At 34.5% G+C, this 19,131-nt stretch overlaps 1 protein-coding gene across 9 annotated transcripts in view; it reads left to right on the forward strand.

Annotated features, from left to right (window-relative positions):
- The first annotated feature begins 3,572 nt into the window (after positions 1-3,572).
- LOC149572710 (kinetochore protein) overlaps positions 3,573-19,131 on the forward strand; it is a 220,877-nt gene continuing 205,318 nt past the window's right edge. For 7 of the 9 annotated variants that reach the window (XM_089813789.1, XM_089813793.1, XM_089813790.1 and 4 more), the window contains exons 1-3: positions 3,610-3,781; positions 3,891-3,951; positions 16,554-16,636. In XM_089813789.1, the coding sequence (XP_089669915.1) occupies positions 3,755-3,781; positions 3,891-3,951; positions 16,554-16,636 (171 nt within the window). In that variant the 5' untranslated portion in view covers positions 3,610-3,754. Of the gene's footprint in view, positions 3,782-3,890; positions 3,952-16,553; positions 16,637-19,131 lie in introns of all 9 variants that reach the window. The other 2 variants (XM_089813792.1, XM_089813791.1) reach the window with 2 other exon arrangements.

Below are 19,131 nucleotides of genomic sequence, written 5' to 3' on the forward strand. Positions count from 1 at the left end.
CACCATGTATTTCCTTTCATTGATCTAGCGTCTTCCTTCATAGGAGACAATAGAGTTGACCATCAAGGGAGAAGATCTACATCAATATTTATTATTTTTCTTATGTGTTTAAGCATATTAAGCATACATACATCCATGGCTATGATTTGGGCAAATATTGGTCAATTGCATAAGTGAAGAAATCCTACATTTTACATTCCAACATTCAATATTCATTCAAGCATATAAACATCTATGTGGTTGCAAGTGATCTCTATACATCTACAAGGGTTTGTCCAGCAAGATAATACTTATATTTTATCTTATTTTGCATTCTTTACTTATCTCATTTCAAGGTTAATTGCTATGGGGGATGAACAAGGAAAGCCCCTTCACCCCAATAATTTCCCCTTTTCTTATGTACAAATATAAATTTACAAACTCTTTGACTCAAAATTATAAATATAGAAGTGGAATTACAGTCACAATCCCAAGATATCCAGATTCAACCCTCTTGGGAATAGGTCAAACCACATTCAACAAATATTGTCATAGGTCAAACCAAGTTTGACCTATTCCTATAACACCCAAATTCTTTCAACAAAAGCTCCAATCTTCAGGCTTCCAAATCTTGGTTTATTTCTAGTTTCATTATAGTTTGATAGGGTTTCTATAGATTTGAAGTTGCTTCCTCTGCTAGCCTCAAGGTGAGTACATCTTCTTCCTTCCTCTTTTATATCACTCATTTTGATACACTAGGTCTTTAATATCTTGTTGTTTCTCATTACATGGGTGTATAGTTTACTTTCCTTACATATACATCGTATTTCATTCCATACATTTCTTTACATTAAATGAAAACAAGGATCCTAGAATCAACATCCCTAAAGGACCTAGGTCTTGTATTAGTACCCATTCATCTACTTGGGTTGTGCTAATTTGATTTAAGCCATAAGGGGTCAGATTTTAGGATCCTCTTTCTAATGTATTGTAGTGAAGTGAGAATCTACCATTGATTACCATTTCACCATATACATTTTAGTGAACCCAACCTATTACATTTCTTCTTTTTTATAGTGTTAGATTCTCCTTCACATTATCTTTACATTGTTATGTATCTGACCCTAATAATTTTATGCTTTATACTTTTTGATTGAGAAGTTAAATCTTCTTTACATGATCTTCTATTGATCTTGGAGTTAGATTTCATTTGCATGCTTCTTGATTTGGTAGTTTTCTCTGCTTTATGCATTGGTCTTTACAAGTTTATATTTATATATACTTCATATCCAATCTATTTTGGTTATATTGTTTGGATTTAGATATAGCTTATCCTTGTATTCATTGTGATACCTTATATTTACGTATTAAATTGCAACTTCCTTTCTTTTCTTTCCTCTGTCTATGAGATTTATCACTACCCTTATGGTTACTTCTACAAAAATAAGCTCCCACAAAATCACCAAGTGGTTTACATAAGACTACGTGCTACTTAACTCCTTAACCCCCACATCCAATATTGGGTACTTTTTATTTATCCCCAATATAAAATAATAGTATCCAATGACATCACAATGCATCTATAGAAATCATCAAGGATATTCTATGGGGATCTCTAAATGTTGCAGATACTTCTAAGTGCAACATTTACATAATAAAATAAAAGAATACAATATGAATATTATTATGTATGTGTAGAAGACATATTTTCTCAACAACTTGGATCGACACGTGAGTCCTAGCTTCAAAGTACATATACATAATTGATAGGTCTCCTCTAGTGAGGTCAATGACAAAATAGAGAATACCAAACTAGATTAGGACAATATAAAAGTCGCTATGGAGATTCTCTCTGATACCCTAAGGTCAATGTTGGGTCCCTTGTTAGCACAACTTTTTGGTTATGTTGTTAGTGTTTTTGATCTTAGATATGGTAAGAACAAATAATTAATCTTCCAGCTACATATTGACAGCTATTTCGGGAAAATCACAAGGTAGTGGATCAAAGATTTAATAATTTAAATAAATTGTATGATGCTTTGGCAGTGATAATAAATTTAATGGTATCTTAAATCAAAGTGGAAAAGATGAAGGGGATTACCCATAAGACTCCTATGAACTAGTTGTAAGAAGCAATAGGCATGAGGATAAACACAACCGTGAAATATAATATCCCATTGTCACATGTAGAGCCTTATCATAACTGGATGTTTAGTATGGGTTAAAAATACAAATGCACATAGAAAAGTGTGGTAAATTTGAAAAAAATTGTTGGAGGAGGTCAAGAAGATGATTGGTCAATTAATATAGGATTTTGATAACATTGGTTGTGAGCTACAAAGGAAGGATAATTTCGGCCTTGTCTCTATTGTTGATCTAAAAGTAGAGTATCAACAAAGCATTGATACAATGGCTCACCCCTACGTATTATGCAAGGACAAATATAAAGAGATTTCTAGGGTCAATGCCATTCTTATGTGGTGTACTAATCACTATATAAACTTCATTGACAAGGTAAAGAAGATCAAATGAAAAATGATATTTTAGGAAATTCATAACTCAACCGTCACTATTTTGGATCATGACAAGATCATAACTGCTACTAATGTTGTACAAGTGTACAAAATGATTGATAGCTGATCAATAGTCTATGACCAAAGAAGTTGAAAAGGGCCTATAGCTACCCTCAAGGGGATGTTTAGTTAATCATTGGTTTTTTTTTAGATGCTAAAAAATATTAAATGTGTTGTTATGATTAATCTTTTTTGTGAAAGTTTCTTTAAAAGACTTAGTTATGAGTAAGTGAAGCATTTTTTTTATGAGTTGCCAGAAAGACTTTAAATAGAAAATAGAAAAATAATCATTTTTTCTTGAAAAATTCCCCTTTTGCTTTGATAATTGAGTGACACTCAATTTTTGAGAAGTATTGCTATTTATTTAAATTTTAGAAAAAAAGTTTACACTATAAATTATTTTGCATCTTTGTTATTTCACAGTTGTTTGTGGTTATAAAAATTTAATAGAAAACAATAATTTGTTTGTTCTCTGTGGCATTGTTGATTTGCTCAAATTTAGATTATATATTGTGGTGAAAAGTTTGAACATGCATTTGAAATTTGGAGTAATTTTTTTTAATCCTTAAATGAAGATTTTCTCCTTGAATGGATAATATTTGGTTAAAAATCAGTATTCATGTCATCTTTTCACAATTACTTGATGATGATGAATAACTTATAAATCCCTGAAATTACAAATAAATATACTACATCTCACACTTATTTAAAAACTATTTTTTTATATATAAAGACATATACTTTTATAAAATTTAAAAAAAATTATTAATAATTCCCTCATTTGATAATTTACACTTGACTCTAAAGAACAATAGAATCACACTAAAATACTATAAAAAGAAAAGTCCAATCTATTAACTAATAGTATAATTTAAAAAAATAATATAAAGAAGAGGAGAAAAAAGCCCAACATATTAACGAACAAGGCAAAACTACTTCTTAACCAACAATATACAACGAAAAAAAACACCTGAACACGACCATCAAATTTAAGTTGTACGAGCTCTCGCTCGTAATTAGCCCTCTCTCGAGACTAAGAATAAATCGAAATCCAAATTTAAATATTTTTTTTTGGTTTGGTAAAAATCCGAATTTAAATATTATAGTCCAGCTTCGAGAGCAACTAGAAAGCTTTTGGCGGGTGATTTTCCTATCGGCGCCTGAATGCATATTCTCCCCGGTGGGATCACCTTTCACTGGACATGAATTCATGGCAGAATCCCTTCGGGGTAAACTTAAACCCTAATTTCTACATTCTTCTTCTCCACCTCTGATTTATGTAGTTATGTTTACCAGCAAGTGTGATAAATTTAAACATGTTACTGGTGTAAAATGTAGGTGAGCCGCCCAAATTCGTCTCTAAAACACACGATCTTGAATCATCACGAAAATCTTTCAGGTTCTTATCCTCTCCTTTTTCAAGCATCATCAATTATGTGTTTTGTGTTTCATTCGCACTGTTAACTCATGCGTTTTGACTCCTTATATATTGACTGACAATTAGACGGGGGATCAAAAAAAGCCTAGGATAGAGAATATGTAGCGCAGCCTAGTATTCCAAGAGAGAACACATAATAGAGAAATGCTTCTGGAAAAGGTCTGGTGAATCTGGAATATATGTATTGTAGTGTACTATATAAAACAACAAGTTAGAAAATATCATAATTACATACCATGAGATGAAGCGGTCTATGAGATCACATATTATATCACCAGTCTTAGTCTTAATTGGTCACTAGGACGCATGCCACCAGTTAAAGGTTGTTTCTTCCAACCTTTTAATTTGTTTTCCACAAATAACTCTACTATGGAATTGCTTCAGTGTCTTATTAATATATAGCTTGAATGCCTGTGCACTTTGGACATTCAAGGATGAAATGCTCTTCCCTTACCCTTATGGAGTTAAAAATTACAAATCCTTCTCTTCCACCTGTTCTAGGTTTTGTCTATTTGCCTACATCCCATTTGAGTCTATGGAGCTAGTTTTGAGCTCAACAATGAGAATATTTTCCATCCATTAATTTCAGCTCTTATATATGCATTTTCACAATGCTTGTAAGTTGTTTTGGACTAGAATTTTCATTCATATAGCTTTTTATGTCTCCGTTGAGGTTAGGCATTTGTTTAGGTTAATGTTTCCAAACAATTAATAGTTTGTAATTTTGGATCATCCACATGCTTTTCTTTCTATGCAACTCTTCATCTCTTGCATCCCTAAGCCTCTTGGTGATCTTTATGTTTACAGTTTTTAAACAATGCAATAACGTGGTCACAGTGGTTGCCTCTAATGGGAAAGCACTTGTCTCTACGAGGATAATTTCATAGGAAGCTGAAGCCTTAATTCTGAAATTGCTTCTGTTTAGTTGCTTTTGGACCTTTCTATTTGCCTCCATTTTAAAATTGACATTCCACTAGCCCAAACTTTGCACCCATACAATACAATCAGTGTGGCAAGTGACCCAAATAGGACCTTGGTCATCCCCCAATCCTGTAATTCCACTCTTTTGCATTGGTTATGCAGTAAATAAAGAGCTCTCCAACCTACTTGTATTCTTTTTATCCTACATGTGTCCTAGTTGGGTTTGTTGTGAAAATTTAGGTCAACATATTTAGATTTTGACATCACTTAAGAAGACTCTCCTTCGACAAAAAATGAAATGCTTCTTCTTCCTCTTCAACAAAAAAATCTGAATTTTGGTTTGGCTGTTTTCACCCGTGTCCCATCTTCTTTACAGAAGAGCTGTCAAGCCTGTAGATCATCTCTCCGATCTTAGGTTTTCTCAGTTATAAGAATTAGGCTATTGGCTTAAAGGACAAATTTACCACAAACTTGGCCAAGTGGACCCCTTCCAAATTTGTTATAATCTTCTAGCTTGTCAATGTATGGGCCAAATAAAATTTGGGATAGAGGGCAGCCTTGTTTGGCACGTATATCACTCCCAAATTTTTTGGCCTACCACTACCTGAATTTCAGTATTAGCCTTGACTTGCTCATAATCTGTGAACTCCTGCTCCCTAATTTGCTGGGACCCCTAGTTCCTCCTTTACAAATATTATTACTTCCGCCCAAGAGTGTCATTGATGTTAAATACTCTCAAAGCTGCCCACGGACTAATTCTCTGAATTGCAATTCAGTCGAGCATAGAGATAACCAACTCTTACTCATTTAAAAATACTTTTTATTTTAGCATGAAGAATTTCATCACCACCATATCTGCAATAACTTAATTTCTAAAACATTAAACCCTTATAAATTAAAATCTAATAGATATTCCTCCGCTTGTCCCTTTGGACTTCATCAGCTGGTAGGAAAACCACCTTAATATCTCACTGGATATTTTCCCCAATTTCTCCCTGACAAATTCTCAAAATACAACAGATAATCTTATGCAATTAAGACAAGCAATAATCAACAAAGTACTCATAAGAAATTACTTCAGAATTTGTTATTGCAATATAAACCAGCAGTATAATAACATAACATAGAAATCCAATCTTATAAACAACAACGGCAGTTAAATTTGAAAACACAGAGAATTGAACCTGTAACTCCAAGTATGAACTCTGATGTGAATCCACCACATAGATGAATTGAGCCTGCGTCCAATCCACTGAGAAGCTTGAAGGATTCCGTCCTCAGGTTCTAAAAATAAAAGCTGCAAGCTTCCATGTTTTCTCAAAAGAAATCTGAAATCAATTTCAATCCAAGCATAGCTGCAAATGAGCTCCTCTCCCTTCTTCAAGCTCGACCTAGTGACTCTTCAGTTTCCTCTTCTATCTTTCGTCTTCTTCCCCTTTTGTCACCTTTCGATGTCTTAAAATATTCTGCCTTAAGCTCCACTTAAGTCACTTCAAAATTAACTTACGCATTTAGCTTAAACTCTCTAATGTCCCAAAAAAGGGACCATCGCTTTAGAGGTGACTAGTATGGATGAACTGATTGATAAAATGAAATGGAACACAAACTCTCCTTAATAAGTTGGTTTCTGGCTAATTTAGATTGGGCTAGAAGTGGGCTGATGTGGTTTAGAAATTAAAAGGCAACGCTATTTTAACAATAATGACAAATAATTTGATTTTGTTTAGATTTGTGGCTCATGAGGATCTTATTAAGGTTCTTAGCGGGGTCCGTGGGCTCTTGGCAATGGTTTAATTCTTTTTTGTCTCTTTGCAAATGAAAATCAAGGTTTGACATGACGATTGACCTAGGTTCTTTAGCTCCTACTTGGGTCGGCTTCTTGGCCTTCCTTTGGCATGCTATTATAATACTATTAGGAGTATTGTTAGTTCCTTAGGAACCCTCTTTGCAATTAATAAGGTGACCCAACAAAAAATGAGATCGATTTTTGCAAGAATTTGTGTCAATGTAGCAATCAACTTTGTTCTCCCAACATCTATATCTTTTAAATCAATTTTCGGAAGATGGATTCAACCTTTAGAATATGAGAATGCTAGTGCTTATTGCCAAAATCGTAATAAAGTTGGGCATTTGAGTGATTTGTATGAGAAGAAAAATAATGAGATTAACTCAGTTGTGTTGGGGAAACAAAAGAAATTCCTCCCTTTGGAGAATGGAAAAGAAATTGAATATCCTAACTGGATGAGGGATAATGGCAAGTGTATTGGTCATACTCCTCTTAAAAAGGTTGTAATGTGCAGGAAATAGGTAGCTCAATACAAAAAGAGAAGGAAACGCAAAAAGAAGGGAAATGAGACCAATTGAAAAAGGTAAGCACCCCCTCACATCCTTGGAATCAACAAGTGAAGATTTGCTCATTGGAGGATATGGGAGGATAAATGTTACTCTCCCATGAGGTAGGAAACTAGATAATAAAAAATGTGGATAAAACTAAAGAAGAAGACCCACAGGAAAAAAGGATTTAATGTAAACAAAGAAATGAAGGACTCCCTAGCACTTTTAGGTTATGGATCCCCAAATACAAAACCTAAAGAAGATGAGCTAGAGGGGGAATTGACTCAAATAAGAAGCAAACAAAAAAAGAAGATAATATAAGATAATAAGATAAGATAATATTATTAATGTCCAATGAAAGACCACAAAGGGTCAATGGGACTGAGAACATACAAACAAGAGAGCTGACAAAAGCAGGAGCACCAAACGGTGTCCGAGAAAAAGCAAGAAGCAAGAGCAGAAAAGCCAAGGCAAGAACTAGGGGTCCTTTCTTGGCAAAAAGAAATTGATCATAGAAGGGTATAATTGCAGGCGATCAAGAGCTTTGGATTGTCTTTGAGAACCACTGGAGGAGTGTTGTTGCCTGGAAAGACTAGTGCAATGTCTCACAGATCTGGAGTGAGTGATTTTGGACGGCCTTTTCACACCCCATGGTAGAGAAAGGGGGGAGAAAAAGGCAGTGATGAGATGATCAGAGGTTTGACCTTGACATTGATGTTAGAGAAAAAATAAATAGAGAAGACCCTCTCAAAAAAATCCAAGAGCAAAGGGCACAAGTGATGTGGCAATTGGAAAGCAAAGAATGTAAGAAAAAGGCTGATGTTGGAGAAAAAATAAATAGGGAAAACCCTCTCAAAAGAATCCAAGAGCAAAGGGCACAAGTGATGTGGCAATTGGAAAGCAAAGAACCCTTGATTATTTATCATGGGTTATAACAAAGAAGTGACAAACTTTGGCCTATCCTATTTAGTATTAGGATGATATTGGGTGATCCCAATTTTGATGAAGATTTTGCCTTGGAATATAAGGGGCCTGAATAGCCCTCTTAAGCAGCATTTATAAAGTGCTTTCTTTTAGAAAATAGAGTGGATATCTTGATGATTCGTGAAACTATTACGAAATAGATGATTTTTGACAAGATTGTTAAGAATATATGGCCGAATACGAGCTATGTAGTCAGTGATGCAGGAGTATCATGAGGATTAGCTAATTTGTGGAATTCTTCTTGGCTAAAAGGTGTTTAGAAGCTAGAGATAAAAAACAGTTTAGTTGTCTTTATGGAAGATCTATTCTTAGCTGATAAATGGAACTTAATAAATGTTTATGTGCCTTATTCTAAAATTTGTAGAGTTGAACTGTAGAATCCCCTTGCCAATTCAAATTCTCGGTGTAGTGGGGAAAATTGGATGTTAGGAGGAAATTTCAATTCTCCGCTTTATCCTTCAGAGAAACTTGGTGGTGTAGAAGATTTTTCTAAGAGCATGGTGGACTTGTCTTATTTCATTGCTTCAGCTGACTTGATGGATATTGATCCTAGAGACCCAATGTTTATTTGGAGCAATAGAAGGCAAGGGGACCATCTTATTCAAGTCAAGCTTGAGAGGTTCCTAATTTCAAATAATTGGAGCATCCTTTTAAGTCTTACCTTGAGTGCCTTCCCAAGAAATGGGTTGGACCATAATGCAATCCTTCTCAATAGGGAGGATAATTTTAATTTGGGGCCCTTTCTCTTTTAAACATAAATATTTGCAATGATTATCATTTTCACAGTTTGCAAGAAAAAGTAAGGGCCCGTTTGGTTGCAGGCATAGGAATTAAAAAATAGAATGGAAAATTGGAATGGGAATGGGAATGGGGAATGAGAATGGGAGATGGCAATTCCAGTCATGTTTGGTTCCCCTGGAGTTTGATTGGGAGATGCTAATCCCTTGTTTGGTTTTACAAAACTGGAATTGGAATCCAAACTTCAGTTCGTCGTCCATTAGCTTGCAATTAAAAAGAGGAAACCCAGTATCTTCAAATTTCTTCAAGAAGGGGTGGAAGAGAAGTCGGCGTGTTGTATGACGATGTGGAGCTTCTGCAAATAACTTCTAATAGAAGTTCCAGCTGCAGTGGCTGAAAAACCACTCACTACATTGCTTGTTGAGCTGGGAAGAGAAGCTCATGATGAAGGGACTGACACAATGTAGGAGTATTTTTTGCCACTGTATCTTGACTGCTTTGGAATCCAAGGTATAAAAGGAATTCGAAACAATCTAACCTGTTGTCCTTACATTGCCAAAACATTGAACTATCTCCAGTTGATAGTGGAGGGAAGGAAGAGCTTGCGTTCTGCAAGAACCACATCTTATAAGATGGTGTATTTGGGGTGAACTTTGGCTTAATCTTCTTTGCAAAAGAATGAAAGAGGAACCGTTTTAAATTTTTAAAAGTTCCATTTAATGGCGACAGAAGTTCCTCTTGGTACAGCGTGTGTAAGCGTGAATCTGCCAGGACTAAGAAGCACATCTGGCACTGCGCATTGTCATGGCAATAGGTGTTTTCGTGGCAACATTTTGAGTGGAAGAGCAGCTTTGGCCTCCGCCTGTATACACTGTTCATACAAATATAAGGGAAAACAATTGAATCGCAACAGCAAGCAACATCAGTGGAGACGTAAAATGCTTTAGCCGATACGCACGTAACAGCGGACTTGAAAAAATTATATAATTTGAAAAAATCAAGTTGGGAATAGGAATAGCCTATTCTAATAACAGGTTTTTTTTGGCATGGACATATGCTCATTTTGGAGGCAAAATGGGAATATGTATGCCTATTCTCAATTCCAGTTTGGCGTACCAAATGGAGATTACAAAATGTATTCTAATTTTCTATTCCTATTCGCATTATATTCCAGCAACCAAACGGGCCCTAAGTGAAAAGCATCTCCTTGGATACAAGATATGGGAGGTAGGAACATACTTGGCAGTAATCTATCAGTTATCCTCTTATTTGTTAGAGCAGAGATGATTATGTTAGCTAAACTAACTCCAGTCTATTTGATTCTAAGAACTTTTATTGATGTACTAAATAATATTATGGGGCTCCTAACTTAGTATGTTTGGCCTGGTTGGGTGAGAATAAGAGTCTAACTGGAGTAGACCTTTTCTTAATTTTATGTGTGCTCTCTTTGTTTTTCAGGCACTGCAAGTTCAGTGGATTTCTTGAAGATTTGTGGGGATTATGGAGATTCTCCATCTAATTTTTTTCTGTCCTGCAAGTGCCGCAAATAGATTTGAGTGCAGTATTGAGGATCCTTCTCCAATCTTTCACTTTCCTTTGATATGCCCTTTGATTTTTGTCCACTTGAGCTTGTTGCTGTTTTTTATTTATTTTGTTGATTAAATTCACTTATTTTCTTGATATTAGGTACTTCTTCATGGGATTTCTTAGTTTCACAGTAGACTTGTTGGTCTGATATTTCCTAATAAAGACCTTTGCACAATGACCATCTTCACAACAGATTTGAAAACAGAAAGGGATGTTTTTATTGTCCACGTACTGCTTCCATTCTATTCCTCCAACACCAATATTTCTGTGTTGGTCCATTTGGTGAATGGTTGTCCAGATGCAAATCCACACATGTTCTAGCATAGTTAAGTACTACTGGGTTCCTGATGAATTTGGAGGATGCTATGTTTCTTTAATTATATTTTCACTTTTCCATAACAAGGTTTCCCACCAATATTCACTTGGAAGAAGATAGAGCTTTACCTAGATCGGATGGTATGGGAAATCCTCTGCCAGCTTCGAAGTTGGGGAGCAGTGCTTTGTAAAGAGACCTGATTTTTCACACTGTAGCAGTTTATCTATTTCTCTCTTGGGTGAAAGGATTGCCATGAAATATCCTTATGATAGTCTGATATTATTAGTATTTGCATGTATCTCAAGGGCTTCCAATTTTCTTTTACTCATAGCCTCCAAGTTTTTGTTCTAGGGAAGGCACTTATGAACCTAAAGATCAGAGATCCCTTTCTTTCAGACACTACATCTTTTCTTCCATCTTGTCTGTGGAGAAAGGAACATTTGGTGGCATGTGCATCTTTATATAGCACTGATTTTCTTTTTCTTTCTTGGGAGGAAATTGACGCAGAGTGTTTGTTTATCTTGTATGATGCTGAAAAAACCTTGCAGTTTTTTCTTGCCAATCCGTGGTGATTCCTGTCAACAGAAGCTCTGAAACCTTGTATTGGATTTTGGGCTGGGCTGCTTAGAGAGGTTGTCATAGTCTTCTCTAGGTGGTTAAGGAGGAGGAACTGAGGGTCTTTAACCTTACCTGCCACCCTATCAGAGAAACACAGTCGTTAGCGGCTAAAATCGGTAGATCTTGGCAAGGGGAGGGCATAAACATAGTTGCATAAATGAAGCATTGAGAGTCTCATATAGATATACATAAATTTCAACTTGTATCATGGATCATGAGACATCTAGCAAATTGAAATGTTCACAATTTTAATTTAATCATTGATCTTCTAATTAATATTCGAGTTTAGCTCAACATGTCAAAAGAAAAGGAAAAGTTGAAAATGACACATAAAATGTTGAATCTTGTTTACTCACACATACAGAAAACTTTTGGTTTGGAGAAAAAATGCCTTCCAACTTACACAGGTAATGGAAGTGGTTATACACAGTCTTTGTTTTAAAGTGTATCTCATGAAAATGTGACGAATGCTTAATCAACAAGGTTTAGGATGTTGAAGATGGTAGCTGCAATAGAGATCTCTATCTCTAGAAATATGAATGTTATTACCGTTATTGTCATCTTTAGCTGAAAAGGACACTTAAAATTTAATTTGTAATATTATAAATGTAAATGACGTGTCATTCTCATGCATTGAGGCATGAATATTCAAAGAGTCATATTTAATTATAGGAGTTATGAGAAACTCAAGAGATCTTCGGTTAGAATATGAAGAGTCTCTTCTATTGTTATATATTTGCATCATGCGATAAGCATTGTACACTTGAACATTTCATTATCAATAAAGATATTTTTGTGTTGTGTGGCTGGGTTTTTCCCTTCACTTTCGAAGGGTTTTCCCAGGATATTTCTGGTGTTCTCTATTTCAATTTTTGTCTCTTTCTTATGTCTGGTTATTTTCATGGATTTTTGGGCTCTAGTTTCAACATGGTATCAGAGCCTAGTTATTTTGATAATCAGCATCAAGGAATCATGGTCATGATCTATTTTACTTTTCTGTGTGTGATCCATGCTCTATTTTCTGGGCTTCATGATTGTCAATGCATGCTGTATTTGTTTGTATCCAAATTTTTTTGGCAACATGGAAGAATGTGTATCTTCAATCTTAGAAGACCATGCCCGGGATAGTTTTTAATCACATGTTTAGAGGGTGGTCAAATCTCCAAACGTCAGAACTTTACAGAGATTTATTTTATCATTGAGATAAGTTTTCTCTATACCATTAAATACTGATCTGTTTCTAGTACTAGCATTAATATTTATAGATATTTATCTTTCTTGGTTGTAGAAGATTTCTTTATTATATATATAATGGGCTAAGAAGATTTCTTTATTATATATAATGGGCGTTCTCATCTTTGCCAAGTTGCCTGTCTCGGCATAGCAAGAGATTTTGTCGTGTATAATATGTAATATGTCGTGATTTCGTTTGCCATGTTTTATTACTGAGCTTGTGATATCCGTTTTTCCTCCTTGCATGTGAATATGGAGACTCTGCGTATCCCAAACTTGCACAGACCTGATTATTGCACCTGTAATAGGAAGTGGGAAATTTTTATTTAGGGTTTGTGTGGTAGAACTAATACGATTTTTTGATTGAAACAATGAGTCTTTGTTACGATAATGGTGTGATTCGCATCGCACACTTTTGAATGAAGAGAACCGTTCAAGTCGTTTGAAGCAATTTTTTGGATTGAAAGGATTTCAAAAAGTTTGAATAAATCAAGAGAAGCTTAGGAGACAACTGTTGTGTAATGTTGCTGTACGTGAACATCAATCCTAAAGATATGGAGAGACGAAGAATTTGATAAGGTTTTGGGCAGGCTTTTCTATATGTGCGTTTGGCAGCCATGGCTGTGCCTCAGTTTGGGAAGGAGTTGAAACAGGCCTTTGATGTGATGTACAAGGGTGTTTTTGCAGTTAATCGTCAATTTTGGACTGTTAGAAATTTAAATGAGAAAGAAAAACAGCTTGGCGAAAGCCAGATTCAAGAGCTCAAAAAGTCGATGAAGCCAAAGATTCTTCCTGCCATTTGTGAGAGTAAGATTAATCGCCAAGGATATAATACAAGCATTGCAAAGGGGAATAGGACATGAGCAAAGCTGGAGTGATGTACAATACAACAATACAAGAATTGACGGTGATTCTCCTCGTAGTTAGGATCCCTAGAGCATAACTGATGAGAAAGCCTATCCTCCAGAGCTGTGGCATGGCAAAGATGAAGCACTGGATGATCAATGGATCAAGGAGAGTCGCAATTTTGGAAAAAGATGTGGTAATATCAAAATGAAATTTATGGGTTAAAGTTTCAATTGACTTGCTAGAGCATACTGTTATGCTCTCGTATTGGGTTCAAGTCTCTCTATTTTTGACCAACTTTTATTTCTGTCAAGTGCCTTTGCATTAATGTTCAAGATAATTACGTCTGACGTGCACGTGCTGTCAGGTTTTTCTTCGTTAGTTATGCATATTGCCAGCTCATCTTCAGTTTCGATTTTGTCCAGCTGGTTCAGGAAAATACGGAAATCTTGCCGCGGTTTCAATTTTGAGCAGCTGAGTTCTTGAATGCGATGATAGTGACATCCGAGAAGAATCATACGAGAAAGAAAAGAAAGAAAAAAAACTAGGTTGTGAAGTGGCGTGGGTTATTAATGCAACATGATGTTAGTTCGATGAAGAAATCAGGGAGAATGTTGAGAAGAGGAAGTGACCATATGTCTAAGGGAGAGGAAGGCAATACAATGAGTGCTTATCTGAGAGTGAGGGACTCCTTGGTGGTTTTATTGTGCCTGGAGATAGTTGCAATGCCATGTGTGGTTCTGTACAGGAATCTCAGGCATATAGATCTTCTCAGTCAATCCATAGTTAGATGGCAGATCAGCTACAATTTTAGAAGAGTTGATGGGGGAAATAATATGAATTTTTAAATAGGTGCAAGACAAAGGGAAAGAAGGAAAGTTTGCTTGAACTGTTAAGGAAAATTCTTGGAAATTATGTATGCAGCTGGAGTTGGACCAAGATGCAACTATTGGTGGCCGGTTCTTCTCAGGTGTTCTTGATTATTGCATGTGGTGCTCATAATATTCAGACAACCAGAGATAAGTCTTTTGTTTTATTGAATCTTATTTCATTATTGGAAATAGTATAGAGCATTGATCTCTATTTGTTAGAGTTATTTAATTGCAGGATGCATTGAGAAGATGCAGATTGCAGGAGGATGTTGTTTAGTAAATAATACATATTTGTGTTTAGATATGAATTTCATTATCAATAAATTAATATTTTATCTCTCATTGTTGCAGGATGTAACAACAAAGGCTATAAACCTTGCTTAACTAAGAGGAAGATCTTAGCTTCAGAGGGAGGCTTAATAATTAAGAGGGAATGTTTATAGAATCTTCTTCATTATCATATATGCTTATTGTGGTATTTGTAAAATTTGAGACTTAAATGGAACTAAGTCTTGTTATGCCTATTTCTATTCTTGTGTGAATAAATGAAATTGTAAGATCAGCTATGATAACTCTTTCACTATGCGATAGTGAACATCATGTTGAGAGAGTCCATGATGTCATCACGTTGAGAGATTCCGTGATCGGAGTTGGATGTCATGTTGAGAGATTCCATGACAGTTCACGCTGAGAGAGTCCGTGAACAAAGGCTTAGCTGTGAGTCTTACAAATCTTTTCATGTTGAGTGATTCCATGAATGTGATCGATTGTTATAGGTTTTCATGTTGAGTGATTCCATGAATATGATTGATTGTTATAGGTTTTTATGTTGAGTGATTCCATGAATATGATTGATTGTTTCATGTTTTCATAAATATATGAGTTGAGATTTTATCATTAACATTTTGGTTGCAGTATTGTTTGATTGTTCAGCTAAAAATCTCTCTGGCTAAGAGGGAGTGTTGAAGATGGTAGCTGTGATAGAGATCTCTATCTCTAGAAATATGAACATTATTACCGTTATTGTCATCTTCAGCTGAAAAGGACACTTAAAATTTAATTTGTAATATTATAAATGTAAATGACATGTGTCATTCTCATGCATTGAGGCATGAATATTCAAAGAGTCATATTTAATTATAGGAGTTATGAGAAACTCGAGATCTTCGGTTAGAATATGAAGAGTCTTTTCTATTGTTATATATTCGCATCATGTGATAAGCATTGTACACTTGAACATTTCATTATCAATAAAGATATTTTTGTGTTGTGTGGCTGGGTTTTTCCCTTCACTTTCGAAGGGTTTTCTCAGGATATTTTTGGTGTTCTCTATTTCAATTTTTGTCTCTTTCTTATCTCTGGTTATTTTCATGGATTTCTGGGCTCTAGTTTCAACATAGGATTGAATGTGAAATATGTTTTCAGTTGCTGCCCCATGGATAAGTGCTGTGTTTGTATAATGATTAGCAGTGAACACAGTGGAGATCACTGAATAGGTATCCTTCAAAGAAATTGATCACATGGATGACTAATGTGACTTGTAACAAATAACTAATTTACAACAAATATTGAATCCCATTCTGGGAAATATTGTTAAAATGATAAAATCTAAAATCTAAAATCTAAATATCTTATTTAGGCAACCTTGATGATCAAATTCAAGGCAAAAGAACACTGATGATAACAAATGGACCATAAGAAGACTTCTGTTTCTCCTAGGTGCTAGCATAAGATTTCGTCTATTTCTAAGTTTATATTTTGGCTTCATTTGTCTTGGAACGTAGACTTTTGAAGAGATGGCTTACGCAACTCTCCATGTCATTTATAAGTTAATATTTGGCTTCATTTGTCATGGAGCCTAGACTTTTGAAGAGATGGCTTATGCAACTCTCCATATCATTTATAATATGTTTTTATGGACTTTAATAGAATGCTTAAGTATTTCTTGACCTTTTCCATAGGTGGACAAAAATTGTTGTCTATCAAGAAACTGTTTTTTTATAAATTTGAATCTTTGGCATACATCAACTTTTTTGATTTAAGATCAATTGGTATTCCCTTTTCTACTCTCAGAGCATGTAGATTTAATTTTTTAATATTGTTGCTGCTTTCAGATGATGATGACTCAGGAGGTCAGGTTGTTTATGATTACAATCACCTGGAGAGCCTTCGAAGTCTTTACCAGCGAGGAAATCAGGTAAATTGTGCTTACATGCTTAACATGTAGTGATGCTGTTAAGTAAATTTTCAATCAGTAAAACTCAGAAATATTTTACTCTATGAAATTTCAATTTAGACAGTATATCACCATTCCTATCTTTTATACTAGCTTGTATTCATTGCAACTGAATCTTCAAGCTCAACAAAGTCTGGAATTCATAACTGAATCTGATTGTGGCATTCAACTTTTTTACTTTCTTAGAAGTTAGTTTAGTTGAAGAAATTGCTTTTCCATGGGCAATGTGACTTTGACTTTTCATTTTCTATGTCGTATCACTGTCAATAATTATTTGAAAGAAAAAATATAATGACAAATATATAAGAAACTTCTGGATATTATAGTATGGTGAGAAAAAATGGGTTTGTGCTTGTGGATTTCCTAATATCATTAATGCTACTAGTACACTCATTTGTGTTCCATATTCTCACGGCAATCATCTAGATAAAAATTGCATGTAGGGACTCAATAAGGAAATTGCCTAGCACAAAGGATTTCAAAAGTGCCTAGCAATTAATTTTTGGCCCTGTGGATAGTCAATTTAAAAACTCAAGCAAATTATTGTGCTTTAAAATAGTTGAAATCTGGGTGTATCACTTCTAGATGAATTTAAGTGCAACTACTTCACCATGTCCAGACTGTCAAGCCAGGCAAAGATAGCAGTAGAAACATAAAACCTATCAAATATCTGGATATGCTTTCAAAGGTATTTCCAAATTTCTAATAACAATTCATCATGCTCATAGGATTGCAAATCACAAAGATCATGATTGCAATTTTTGTTTGGGGTGAACAATGCACAAATAGATGTAGTAATCTAGACTCCAGGGCATAATCTATGGTTTAGAAAGTGGCACCATGTTTTTGCATTTTTTACGTTTACATGCATAAATATTAAAAAGTCACTTTTGGAAGAGTGGAAAACTATCGAACTTTTTTTTATAAAATAAAATGGCCTTAAATTGAAAATTCTATATGAAGCGGCTGTTCTGCACTCCTCCCAGCCACATCAGATCAGTGAGACCCTGTTCTAGATTCACCAGACAGTGGCACTCCTCATCCGACAGTTCTGAGAGACGTTTCGGGACCCTTGGTCGCCCTGTTCCTTATCCTTCGGTGATGGCCTTCTTCCAGCGAAGGAAGGACCCCTAGTCCTTTTCCTGGGCATCTTTCCTTTGTTTCTTTGTTGCTTTGTTGCTTTGTTCTTTCATGGGCACCGTTTGGTGTCTCTGTTGTGAGTGGTTTCCATTGTTTGTAAACTTTTAGTCCCTTAGATCCTTGTTGGTCTCCTGTTGGACATTAATAAATTTATCTTATCTTATCTTATCTATGAAAGAAGTTCTATGTGCTTTGGGAAACATGCTTGAAATTAATTTTGTATGCCATGTTTTCTCCTCCTTTCTTTGAACTTTTTATTGCTCTAACATTATTATAGGTTTTTTACTATGTTACCGGTACTTCCCCTTTTGCCTTCACATATGGGTATGGTACATATCGAAATCAGATACGTCCAAAATACCTCGTGGAATCGAACAGGGTTCGATTTATACTTATTTGCAATGAATCCGATTTTTTTTGGATGACGTGGCGATTTGAATGGTAACGTGGCAGTTTGACTAAGATATTTAGGGTCGGCATTTGATTTTTGTTTGTCTTTAATGCGTTTTTACTAGGGTAAAAACCCTAAAGTGAACGGAACAAACATCCGCTGCACAGAATGAAACAAAAGTTTGCACTTTGTAGAAAAAACATCCGCCGCGCTCGAAATTGACAGCAACTGGAAATCGACAGCAACAGGAAATTGACGGCAACTGGAGACTTGCAACTGGATGATGACGAAGACTTGCAACAAGGACGACGGAGCGAGAGTCTACGTTCAGCTTAAGCTTAAGGTAAATTCGTGAATGTTTATTTTAATTTTTTTAAATTTATTTAAAGTTACAAACTTTTAAACAAAGTTTTATGTATAGTTTATTCATATTGTAAGTTTATAATATTAATATATTATTGAGTTTTTTCATATGTTTATGTTTATTTTAATTTTTTAAAAATTTATTTGAAGTTATAAACTTTTAAATACTATATAGTTTATAAATTATAACTTCAATAATATAAAAGGTTTTTCAAGTTTTTTTTTAAATTGTATATATCATATAATATTTAAATTTTAAATTGTAATTTTTTAATGTTAGGCAATATTTAAATATTGAATAAATATTATATTATATAATGTCTAGAGTATTAAATAATAAATGTTAATAATGTATTTTTAATTTTATTGTTTATTAATTTAATATTTATATAATAAATTATAATATTTGTTATAAATTGTAATTATAAATATTTGTTATAATTTTAATATATATTTATTATTTTGTTTTTTAATGTTCAAATAGAAATTGAATTTGTTTATTTTTACATTTAATATTGTATTTACTATTATTTAATTATTTAATAACATTTTTTATTTTTAA

The sequence above is a fragment of the Cupressus sempervirens genome, chromosome 2 (genome assembly GCF_028749045.1).
Source record: "Cupressus sempervirens isolate cs-2001-9-10 chromosome 2, ASM2874904v1, whole genome shotgun sequence".
NCBI lineage: Eukaryota > Viridiplantae > Streptophyta > Pinopsida > Cupressales > Cupressaceae > Cupressus > Cupressus sempervirens.